The 13,110-nt window shown below is 41.4% G+C and overlaps 1 protein-coding gene across 1 annotated transcript in view; it reads right to left on the bottom strand.

The window, feature by feature from the left end:
- The window catches only part of DPH6 (diphthamine biosynthesis 6), a 260,810-nt gene extending 248,262 nt beyond the window's left edge, over positions 1–12,548 (bottom strand). Inside the window, exons 1-3 of the mRNA XM_063118884.1 lie at positions 12,445–12,548; positions 7,926–8,020; positions 2,551–2,744 (exon numbers count right to left, since the gene is read on the bottom strand). Of these exons, the coding sequence (XP_062974954.1) occupies positions 2,551–2,744; positions 7,926–8,020; positions 12,445–12,467 (312 nt within the window). The 5' untranslated portion in view covers positions 12,468–12,548. The remainder of the gene's footprint in view (positions 1–2,550; positions 2,745–7,925; positions 8,021–12,444) is intronic.
- Between the last annotated feature and the right edge of the window lie 562 nt (positions 12,549–13,110).

Below are 13,110 nucleotides of genomic sequence, written 5' to 3'. Positions count from 1 at the left end.
GGAGTAGTGGGCAAACTGTCTTTCTGGGAAGCTACTCCATTGATGATGTCCTCCCTGAGGAAACCCTGATAAGCTCCCTATAAAGCTGAGGGTTACCTGAAGCCATTAGAAAAACACTGCCTTAGCAAGCTTTTTCCTTTTTACAACGTAGTAATTCAAATTTCTTTTTCAGTCTTCCACAGAACCAATGGTTTTACAGTGCAACTAGGATTGTTGTGGACAATATTTGTTTTTTAGAGCTGCACTGTAAAGAAAATGGCAGCAAAGAGATGGAAAAAATTACCACCTCATTTAGCAAGTTGCCACAGAAAATAGTTCAGAATAAATAGGAAAAACTATTTACATGTCCAAGCTCGTTTCCACATGTAATCTCTTCACCATTGAACATGTAAGATAATGTCTGGCATGAACCCCTGTGTTTCAGATGTGCTGCTTCTAGAGATCTACAAGCACAGCAGAAGGCAAAAATATTTGTGCTTCCCTCATGGAGCCCCGTCACCAACCTAGGCATCACCTCAGTCAGGCTCCCCAAATAATGGTTTGTACTGGCAGAGCTAACAGCCCTGCAGGATAAAGATACCTATATAAGCAGACTTCTAGATGTCAGGGTCAGAATCTTTATTGATATTCTGGTTAAAATGAACAATTTTAATATGCTGTTTTAATCTTTTTATCTTTTTGCTATTTTATTTTTTTAGGTTCACCGCTCCAGAATCTATTTTAGATATAGAGCTGTACATAAATAAATAAATAATAAAATTGTAATTAATTCACAACAGATTATGCGGCTGTCAGATTAAACACAAATGAAATGACCATTCTGCACCCTCATTTTTCCTTCTAGATTTTTTAAGACCTACATTGTGTTTCCTCAACTTCGCGTGCATACTAAAAATATTCTTCTGAGACTCATCACTGATCTCTCTGTAGTTGGGTGCAATTTAAACATGCCATTGTTCTACAAAGGAAATCCAAATTTAGAAACATAAGGATTATTATATTCTGGTTGACAGAAAATTTGCAACAATGTATAATTTCTCTTACAGAGCAATAACAAGGAGCATTGTATTTGAAATTCATCTTTGGTCAGCCAATCAGTGCAATAGAGACTGCGGCTTCAACAGTTTCAAGAGGTACAAGTTTACACAAAGCGATCAGCAACAATATAAAACCTCACAAAGAAGCAATACAAACATAAAACAATGTTATCTTCTAATAACCACCTTTTATTCAGATCACAGTGATAGGTTCATGCTTTAAGATTTGAAAATCACGATTCAGATTATAATAAAGCCTTTTTAAGAATGTAAGGCACAAACTATTTTATTTTGTGTTGTGTGTCAGTATTTTCATGCCTTAAAAATGACAGAATAAATTGTCATCTACACACAGTGACTCCTTCCACACAGGGAAGTTCAAATGCAAACGTAAAGTCTTCTGTTTACATGGACTTCCCCATTCACTTCAGAAAGAGCAGAGAGTGGAAGACGTCAAGTCATGTACACAGAGAGATGCTCTCTCCACTGAAGTACAGGGGAAACCCCATTCTTGTAGGAGCTCCACATGAATACCAGAGTGAAGGTGAAAGTCTGAATTAAAACAATGCCCCAGTTTGGAAGCAACAATAAACAATGGCCTACATGCACAAATCTCAGTCTCCCCTCTCGTCCTCAGGTGCAGCTGTGAGTTTTGCTTCCAATTTCAACTAACCACAGTTTAGCACCACACATAAACTCTGAATTGTGGTTAATTTTATCTATGATTCATTGTAATAAGCCATCTTCTTAAACTAAGAAGTTGGTTTGTTTCAACTAACCATAGTTAAGACTAACTGCAGTTTTTTTAGGTTTGGACAAAGCAATTAACTGTGGTTTATCTAAACTAGAAGAGAAAGCTTCCACACCAAAGGACGACAGGAGAAGGGAGAGCATGAGAGCCCAACACTGCAGCTTTCTCCCATGAGGATAAGCTATGGTTTATGTTACATTGAAGCAAGACCAATATATTCACTTTTTTAATAGTTTACTGCTTGTAAAAAAAAATCCTAGGTAAAACTATCATTGATAATTTAGAGTATCACCAATAACAAAACTGCAACTGAAAAGTACTGTATAAACAACACAAGAAATAAATTCTGTCCTCTTCGATTTCATGGGCTTATTCATGAAGAATTCATGCTCCCTACAGTTAAGTACAGAAACAAAAGATACAAAACATAAGAAATTGAAAGTAAGAAAACATAATATATCAGCAGTGCAAAACCAGAAAGGCACTCTTCTTCTTAGGTATATATTTTGTACTTCTTAGCATAAATCAGTTTTTACTACTATAATGGGGTCTTTAGCCTGAAGTCAGGAAGCAACAATAAAGTGCAGAATAAGCTATAAATTAAGGCCCATTTCATCTCAGTTTATTCGTTATGGGAAAACAGGATATAGAGAAAAATACAGATGAATACAAGAGGAGAGGTGACTATAGCCACACTCCCCAAATTATATATTTAACCCTTTTATTTTTAACTTTAAGAATTTGAATTGCTACACAACATACCTTAACAAGTTTCAGAAGCTGATAAAGGTCTTCAACCTCATCACCTTCACACCTAGTATATATTCTGCCAGTCTCCACACTGGTACCCTTAATAGTGTGACGATAAAGAGGCAAGCCCATTGCTTCAGCGTATAATTCTATAGCATGGTGCCCCACGGTTTGATACATGTAACTGTCCAACTCATCGATCCCCTCTAAAAGAGAGACAAACAAAAATAAATTTTTAGTAGCCAGTATTCATAACTATTTAAATTATTGCAATAAATTTTGATGTACCTTTACAGCAATTTTATTATTTATTTTTATTAAAACAATTGTGTCCTGTCCTATATCACAATATAAAAACAAAAAGAGGGCAAAGATAGGAAATTACACTCCATTCCCCTGATGAACAAGCTCAGTTCAGATAACACATTAGTCAACAGCAGTTTTAGAACTCCATGGTGGAGTTTTTACACTACTGTTGAGAAACATGTTGTCCGGAAAGGAAAACTCCACACAACAGTGGAGGGTGGTTTTTTTGGAAAACACTCCACACAGAATATCCATGCTGTGTAGAGAAGAGTTCCTGCACAACTGTTGTGTGGCATGTTGTGTTGTGAGTTCTGTGGAGTTTTCCGTTGCTTTGACTTTTCCCACTGGCTAGTGAGTTCTCTGGAAAGAGCAGCGAAAGGAGGGACTGCCGCTCTAGGAGAGCCACCGGGCTTGTTTTTTTGCAGCAATGACTGATAGGATACCATCGGGAGGACTGGGGGAGGAAAGAGGGTGGAGAAACTGTCACTCAAATGCTGCGTTGACTTTTATTCAACTCCAGGGTAGCCCACAGTCACACAACGGTGGAGTTAGAACATGTTGTGTGGGGAGTGCCCCCTAAAAACTCAGCCATTGAGTGGAGTTTCCACACATATTGAAGCTGGAGCCAAGTCCTGCCGTTTTTTCCTATATAAAATTGCTAGGATCCGTCAGTTCTTATCTGAATCTTCTGCTAAGACCCTTGTACATGCTTTGGTTATCTCCCGTTTGGACTTTCGTAATCTTCTTTTGACTGGTCTTCCTTATGTTCATCTCTCCTCTTTGGTCTCTCTTCACCATTCTGCAGCCAAGATTATTTTCTTGGCTCGTCGTTTTGACCATGTTTCCCCTTTGTTGAAATCTCTTCATTGGCTTCCGATCCCATATAGAATTCAGTATAAGCTTCTTTTGCTGACATTCAAAGCATGTCATGGTCTTGCGCCTTCTTATCTTTCCTCTCTCATTTCACTCTACCATCCCCCTCGTACCCTCCGTTCTTCAAATGTTATGTTCCTCTCCTGCCCAAGAGTTTCTATCTCTCTTGCCCGGCTTCGCCCATTCTCTCTGGCTGCCCCGTTTGCTTGGAATGCTCTTCCAAAGCATCTACATACCATGAGTTCCATCGAAGTTTTTAAAACGCGCTTGAAAACTCATTTGTTTTGAATAGCTTTTGGTATTTTAGCTTGATTTACTATTCTTATTACTATGATTATTCTCTTATTTCTGTTTTTTGAACCTCTTCATATGTTTTAATGTGATTTTAGATTGTAAGCCTTTAGGCATGGTGTTGCTGTTTTATTTGTATATTTTGTACAGCACCAAGTACATTGTTGGTGCTATATAAATAAATAAATAAATAATACTGTGTTGACTAACGTGTTGTCTGAACTGAGCTACACACACACTTTTGTTTTACTTACTCTCTGATGCAAGTTAGGGCTGAATTAACCTGACCATTTTTCTCCCCTGCTTGGAGATCCTTTTCATCAATGAGCACCACAAAGGAACTCAGCCTTGTTCACGGATTCAGCAAGTGATATAGGCTCACCCAAAATGGCTGCTCTACCATGGGAATTGCAATGTAGAGCACAATTTTAAGGGATTTTTTTTCCATTTATTTATTATTTATTTTTACATTTATATCCTGCCTTTTTTTCTCTTGTAAGTATCTCAAGGCAGCTTACATGGTCCTTTTCCCTTTCGATTTTATCCTCACAACAATCCTGTGAGGTAGGTTTGGCTGGGAAGCAGTGACTGGCCTAAAGTGACCCTGTGGGCTTCATAGCCCACACTCTAACCACTACACCGCACTGGCTCTCACTCAATACTGACACTCAATATACAATATACATGATACTGTATTTTTTTTTTAATATTGTATTGTATTTTATATTTGTAACTGCTATATGGCATTTTAGTTTTTTAACTGTTTGCAATCCACCCAGAGAACATTAGTTATTGGGAAGACTAGAAATGTAATAAAATACATAAAGAAAGAAACAAATAAATAAAGTAGACAAAGGGTTCTGTGCTCAGAGCCATCTGCCTATCCAAAGGCCTGCTAGCAGAAGCCAGGCAGGGTGGGAGGAGGACAGAGGCTTTTACAGCCTTTCTGTCCTCCGTTTTAATTATTTTCAGCTAGACAGGCCACTTAGCCCATCTAACTGACTTACCTTCCAATAGATGGCGATCGAGAGAGGTTGGACCAGAGCCTCTTCTCCCCACTCCCCTCTCTGTCCACCACCCCACACTTTTTCTCCCTCTACAATCTATTCGAAGGGGGTGGAAGAATTCGCATTCAGATCCCAACCCCACCATAGCTGTGCCTACGGCCTCGGAGGTGGGAATCCACATTAGCCTATGACTCCCCCAAATGCTTTCTGAGAAGCCATGGGTTGAGTCTGTTAATCTTGTGAGTTTAATGGGCTAAAACCAGCATTACTCGAGTGCAGTGGGAGGTTACCTTCCCGTCCTCCTTCCTGCAGCCCCCTGCATGATCCCCCCCCCAAAAAAAATCTCTTCCGGAAGATCTCTTCCAGTACTACAGAGCATATTTGCAGGGTGAAGGTGGAGGAGGCTGCAGGGGAGAGGAGTTACAGTATCTGATCTGCTAGTGATGTCCGTACTGCTGAAGGAAGGACACTGTAGGACACAAACCATTGTTCCAATTTACTCCAAGAAACCCTACATGCACTAACCCATTGAAAAGCCCTGGCTCTAGTATGCAATCTCCCCTCATATAATGTCCTCATCCAGCATTTGAATCTATTGATTGTAAACATTACAAGCTCCACCGCAAAATGTGTCAAAACTATCATTATATGTAGAAGAGGAGCAATTAGCTTCTGCTTTGTACCGTTAACGTCAATCTCTTAAGATTTGAACCCAGTCCAGGCAATTCTTTTTTAAAAAGCCACAGCACAAGACACATTAATCCTATCCTTCAGCAGATGGCAACTCCACAAAATAACGTGGCAATCCAGCAATGGGATGGGAAAAGCCTACAGATTAGCAACCAACCTGTATTAAAATAAGTGCATAAGCCCACCCTAAACCAAACTCTGAAGAACTCTCAGCAAGGAAACTTTGAAACACATGTTGCAAGTTTAATAGATTAGAATTCAAGAGGGAATTTAGGAAGCTGCCTTAAACTGAATCTACACTGACCAGAAGAGGCTCTCCAAGGGTTCAGGCCAGATTCTTTCCCTAGCCCTACCTGCAGATACTGGGGATTTAACCTGGGACCCTTCTGCATGCAATAAATTTTGATGTAAGTTTACAGCAATTTTATTATTTATTTTTATTAAAACAGTTGTATCCTGCCCTATTTCACAATGTAAAAACAAAAAGAGGGCAAAGATAGGAAATTACACTCCATTCCCCTGATGGACAAGCTCAGTTCAGTCAAGACATTAGTCAACAGCAGTTTTAGAACTCCATAGTGGAGTTTTTACACCACTGTTGAGAAACGTCTTGTCTGGAAAGGAAAACTCCACACATTATTTTAATACAGGATGTACGCCGCCCTGAGATCCTAGTGATATATAAATGTTTTAAATAAATTAAATAAATAAATGCATAGCATGTGCTGTACCAATGAGCTATGGCCCTTCCTATACATATGCAGCTGCCTTACAGCAAGTAAGAATTGTAGACTATCTAATCCAGTACGGTCAACTCTCTGACTGGTAGCAGAACTCCAGCGGGAGTCGTAACACAAAAAAAACCCTACTGGATCAGACCTATCTAGTCCGGCATTCAATCCTCACAGTGGCCAGCCAGTTCTGTTTTTGTGTGATGGACACCTCCAAACTCAGAGGCCTCCATGTATCCAATGTCTTGCCGAGCTCCTGTCGGCAGGGCAGGAGGAGATGGAAGTGTTTCTTCAGCCTCCGTGTTTTGTTCTTCTCTAGATAGGCTTCCAAGCTTATCTAGAGAGAGTGTTCTGGAAAGGACGGGACTGGGTGCAGAAGCCAAAGGATTCCTCTTATCCCGGCCTTTCCTCTCCCCTGCCTCCCCACTCACCAGAACACCGCCCGCTTTCTGACCACTCCAAGGCTGTTTCTGCAACCCTGGGAAGCAGCCAGCATGGTCTTTTATGATGCAGCTGCAAAGGGTCCCAATGGTGGTGGGAGTAATCAGACATCAGAGTCCCCCTTCTGAAGTCGTAGCATTGTCTACAGCCTCAGAGGGGGAATCCTGAAGAATCTTATGGTCCCCGGGATGCTCTCCTGCAACCTTAGAATTGTTCTCTTAATTATTTATATGCCACTCTTTCTCACAAGTAGCCCAGGGTAGCTATGGAAAGACCACAAGTAGGACATGAATGGAATAGCACCCTTCTGCTCATGTTCTCTAGCAACTGGCATATTAAGTATACCAGAAGTTTAAAAAAAAGCCAGAAAAAAGAAAAAAGACTGATTTTTCCCAATAGGGATTAATTAGTTTTCAATATAAATACAATTCAACAAGATTATATGTCTTCTACTAATAGGCTATCATTCCAGCCTAATTTATTCAACAAAGAAGTCAGCTGAGAAAGTGAAGTAAATGGTATCTGGAGCACCTCCTCCCACAAATGTTCGTATTACAATACTGAGGCTCCAATCCTGTGCACAATTATTCAGTAGTAAGCCTCTCTGAACTCAATGGGTTTCATCCCATGTTAATCCTACTTTAAGTAGACCCACTGAAATGAATGGGACTCAACTTAGACCAACATTGGATACAACCCAGTGGAGTTCACTACCATGTAAGTGTAGGACTGCACATTCAGAATAGTTCAGGGTTCCTGTTCACCAAGATACCTTAAAATATGGTGCTCCTGGCATGGATCCTGATATATTTTTCAGAGCAGTCAATTCTGAGCTAGATGGACACAGTCTAATCTGGTAAAAGGCAACTTCCTACACTCTTTAATTAAGTAAGATTGTGACAAAGCATACACACTATACATATCCGATTCAGTTATGACTTGCATGGCAGTGTAAGGTAGAAAAACATTGGCTGTAGGCATAGAACATAACTCCCTAGCAAGGTGGAAGAGTTTGAGGGTTGCCATACAGAAAATATGAAATGCTCACCTTTGTTTTCAGCAGGTCTTAAATTGGCTAAGGCAACTATCTGATGCCCAGCAACAACACAGTGCATCATATTGTAACAGCTGTCTTTCCCACCACTAGAAGAAAAAAATCAGTTGTATGATTTCATAATTAAAACAATTATCTAATATGCACAGCTGTGTAATCATTTTGGTACATTTCAAAACGATAAAATACAAAGATAAGAAAATGTCTACACATGGATTTTGTACTAAAAAATACTACCTTTCAAAATGTTTAAGAAGCTGAAAAGGAGTATGACCTGGTTCACATAATCACCACAGCCCACCCTGGCTTATTTAAACCACAATGGGCAAGGGGCCATTTTGAAAATTCAACCTCCAACGGGGGGTTGCCATGTTAGTCATGTCATTCAAATCTGGGTGGCTGGGATTGTTTGAGGATTAAGCAACCCTCAAATAAAGCTAGCTATTCAAAATGGCCGCTGACACTCACCACAACCTATGGTGGGCTGTGGTGATTGTGCAAACCAGCACTATTTTTGTAATTCAAATTTAAAGTAAATCCATCCCAATCTACACATGCACACACTGGGAGTCTGAAATAAAGATTGTATTCCACACCTGCAAGGACTGCCCCATTCCCTTTAATGTCACACAGAGAGCTCCTTGCATGGATAGTAATTTTCCACAAAGAAGAAAAAGGGAAATGATAGAGAGTTCCATTTGCACAAAGGAACACAAAAGACCTTTGAACCATGACCAATGATTGCAAGACTTTTAGTTTCCTAAATTCAATTATCTGGGCCAAATCTTTCTCCTCCAAAGAAATTTAAAAGAAAATCTTCAGTCAGGTGATAAGTTTGCCTCTGCCTACAAATATGAAATTTACATTCAGCTGGCACAATGTCCTGTGAGGTTTATCGCTGCTACTGTAACAAACAATATACAAAACATGTAAGATTGGTTAAAGATGAAAAAAGAGTCTGTTGTGTGTTGAAGAGTAAAATGGGATTTTGTCAACCTGAATTTTATTTAAAAATGAGCCACCGTTGTGCCATTCTGCTTGAGTACAATGATTAAAAACAAACCATGAGAATAAGATAGTTTTCCGCAAGCTCAACTACAAGCTTTAAAAAGCACTTATTATTAAACCCCCGTTTTCAGTGACTTCTCATGGGGCGAATCTCAAATGCAAAACAACGCTGTGTAGGTGCAAGACTGTCATCAGAGACAATTTAGCTAGTAAGGACATCAGATGGAATGAAAGCTACTAAAAACTAAATGCTTGATTCTTTACATGTAATTTCCCTGGTTTTTTAAAAAAGAAAGAAAGAAAGAAAGTGCTCAATTTGCTATTACTGCTAAGTACATCAATATGACTTGTGCTCTTTAAAGAAAATATAGCACATATAACGTGCAAAAACAAGACGAGGAAACTATACAAATATATGTAGATAATAATCCTATGGTCCCTGGACAACATCTGGTAGGCCACAAGATAGTTTGGATTCCAGCAATTGAAGCTTCTGCCCCCTCCTCCTCCTCACGGCTGGCACAGAGAGAACCACACTCACTGCCTTTCCAAGCTCGCAAAAGGACTTTGGAGAGGATGGAAAGGGGGCGTTTCTGCGGGCGGAGAAGGGAGGAGCCTGAGGATCCAAGCTCTTCCCAGCCTCCTTCCCTCCCTGTCCACAGAGCCCTAGTTAGCTGGGCGAAAATGCGAGTCTAGCAAAACTCCAGAGAGGGAGAAACGTGGAGGCAACGATCACCTGCATCCTCTTTCCACTCTGCATAGGATACCCGGCAGCCTCCAAGTTTGGAGGCTGATAAGCATCTGGATAAGACTGCGCCCTTAAAGCACTTTGATTCTACTAAATTCAATAGGACAAATCATTTTAACAACACTTAGGCCATAGCTAGACTTAAGGTTTATTCCTGGATCGTCCAGGGGTCAAACCTGTTCATCTAGGTGACACACAGGGGATCCAGTGCTCAGGCAGGGGCGAACCCTGGATGATCCCAAGATAAAGCTTAGGTCTAGCTGTGGCCTTATACAGGTTTAGAGAATTGTGAATAGCACTGTAAGGATTTTACCAGGTGCTGCATTCATACAAATGACACCTGCTCAAGTTCCCTTTTCAATACAACTGTTAAAGGTAGAGGAGCCCTGTCCTCCTTTTCATATGGTCACCCAGCCAGCCAAGGGAGTTATAGGCCCCTTTTTCTGTCTAAACATTCATATGATTGCACCCTTAATCTTAAAAGAACCATAGTCCTTCCAAACACTTCCATTTCACATAAAAATCCAGTTCTCTACAAAAACCCTAATTCACTGCATTGTTTATTGAAAGTGTGATGTCTGTCATTATGACCCATTTCAAAGAATTGTGGGAGTCTTCTATGTGATTATTCCTCACTTTGAAAGCCTGTCCCTTAGGTTTGAAATACAACTTCAATATGCAAGGCAAGAAATATGCAAGAAAGTGTGAAGGGATCACTTTACAGAAGAAAATTGCTACTGAAAATCTTGATCTTGTATATAAAAACTCTTTTGAGCAAATTGTAAACTAAAGCATGCAACAGGAAATTCCCACCAAATCATAAACTTTTAACAGTCTTATTTATACATCTCTCCTTGGACTCAAGTGCCTGAAATGGATTTGGAGAAAGAAAGAAAAAACAAGTAAGTTTACAGTCGCTAACCCTTCCTTTCAGCCCTTTAGTGTGCATACACAGAGTTACACTGGGTTCCTCTGTCAACTATCAGCAGTTGAACCACCAAGCTGCAGCAGAGAGAAATGGGAAGCACAGCCATTCCATCAGCTCTGCTGAGAAAACAGCTTCATAAGTCTCACCCTCTCCCTGAATTGTTTCCATTCCAGCCAGTAATTATTAAGAACTACAATTTAACTTGAAGAATTGGTGCCCAACTTTGCTTCCTCCAACTTTTGTTTTGCATCTTTTAGACTGTAAACCTGTAGGCAACGACTATCTTGTTTTATTACTCAAACGTTTGGGAGCCTGTGTTGGACTATAGCTTCCACCATGCCCAATACTGGCAGCGCTTGCTGGGAATGATGGGGGTTGTGGTCCAGGAAGGCACTAAGGTGCAGGAAGGCTGGTCTGTGATAACTTGGCAGAGGGGTGAAGAAGCACTACGTGAGAGCTGAGCAAGCACATTTGCAGAGGTTTGTGAGGTGAGAAAGCATAGAACACCTGATACATTTAGAGTACAATCCTATGCATGTTTGGACAGAAAAGAGTCCTACAACTCCCAGCATTCCCAGTAAGTATGGCCAGTGCTGGCTGGGGAATGCTGGGAGTTGTAGGACTCTTTTCTATCTGATAGCTCAATGTTGTTTTTAGATGTACAGTATGTTGTCTTTGTGTATACTGTCTGTTTTTATGGCTATAAATTTTGTATATTGTTTTTAACATTTTAATCTTTTGTAAACCACCCAGACAGCTTTGGCTATGGGACTGTATAGAGATGTAAATAATAACAATAATAATAACAATAAGCATAGGACTGCCTGTAGCAACAGCACCCCCTTCTCTTTGTAGACTTCAGGTGCAATTCTATGCATGTTTAGATAGGGAAAAAGTCCAAGTCTCAGTATCTCTCCAGGCAGCCATGCTATTGTAGGACATTTTGTCTCCCTGTCTAAACATGCCCAGAACTGCACCCTTCACCACTTTGTACATTTAGCCCACAATTCCCTTATTCCAGGGGTGGCCAAAAGGAAGATCTCTAGCTGATTTGCAATAGATCAGCAAGGGGTTCAGGTCCCTTGCTGTTTAACTACAGCAACAAAAAATTGAGTTCTCCCCCCCCCACACACACACCCAATTACATTGCTTTAATGAAGAAAGCTTAGGACAAAACTAGGAGTGTGTGAAAAGGGCTACAAGTTCAGTTAGGTTGCTAAAACAACTTCCTGGGCTGAGCATGCCTTGTTCCCCAGCCCTTACTTTGCACCTCGTGGGCCTCAGAGCAACAACCAGTGGTCCTAGCAAACAGCAACAACTAGTGGTCCTAGCAAGCCTGCCCTGCTCACAGGAAACAGTGTGAGAGAGATTTTGCTGGAATACCTGAAACAGGGCTACCTGAACACCTCCCAAATTACATCATAGAAGCACACTGATGCGCTGGGCTGAAAGATACGCCAGAAATAGCATCAGGCTATAGGGATGACCAGCAAAGGTTTATCAGGCTGCTTGGGAAGAGCAACTAAAGGGGGCCGCGGGGAAGTCAGAGGGCAGCATCCACTGTTAGTCCTTTGTAGAGCAGACGCATTGAAAGGAATGGGCTGTAGGTTCACTCTGTTAACTTCACTCTCATTCATTGCAATGGGTCTATGCTACGCAGGACTAACAATGGATAGTACCCCGAAAGACTGGTTTTGGGCTGCTCCATATTTGACTCCATCCACCACCACTGTACGGGACTTCAGCATTTCTCCCCTCTGGAGAAAACTTACATAGCAAGTATTATTCAGCTGGGGGAAATTTCCCGCCGCCCGCCGCGATTATTTTACCTGATTAAAGCCACTACTTTCATGTTGCACAACACCCCCGCTGGGTTGGACTTTACGTGCCTAAGAGGAGCCCCCAGCTATAAGATCACAACACATACGAATTTTTTTTTTTTCTAACCACGTTGCTCCCCGGCTGTTGCTCCTTCCTTTCCCGGGAAGTCCCGCCCACGTGGGTCTGTCTTCTACACTGCCTGAACACAGAAAAGGCAGACTTGGCCACGGCGCCGCTGCCGCAGAATTCTTCAGTCCTCCGAGCAGCTTGGAGCAGGGACGCGGCGACCATGAGCAGAGTGCGCTTTGCGGGGTTGGGGAGAGGAGAGCTAAATTGTAGGCACAACGTTGGACGCCTCTGAAAGGGCAACGAGGCGGTTCGCGTTGAGGGCAAGGCTTGAGCGCGCGTGGGTGTTTGCTGCCCGGGAGCTGATCGCTCCTGCGTTAAAAAATATTTGCGCTATAGAAATTCAGTGTTTTGTCTTGTTTTTCCGGTGCTTGTACGGCGCTTGATTTGTGCCAGGCTCAGCTCCGGCTGCGTGTTTGGAATGCCAGGACTCGGATACACAGCGAGCGAAGTGATAAAAAGAGTGCTTCTGAGTACGTGCAGGGTGCGTTTCCGTCTCTGTAACCGCAGCCAATCCGCACATATTATGCAATGGGGGTCGGGTGCGG

The sequence above is a fragment of the Elgaria multicarinata genome, chromosome 2, assembly GCF_023053635.1.
Source record: "Elgaria multicarinata webbii isolate HBS135686 ecotype San Diego chromosome 2, rElgMul1.1.pri, whole genome shotgun sequence".
Lineage (NCBI taxonomy): Eukaryota > Metazoa > Chordata > Lepidosauria > Squamata > Anguidae > Elgaria > Elgaria multicarinata.
Note: the sequence above shows the minus strand (reverse complement) of the source record. Positions and strands in the feature narration are given on the sequence as shown.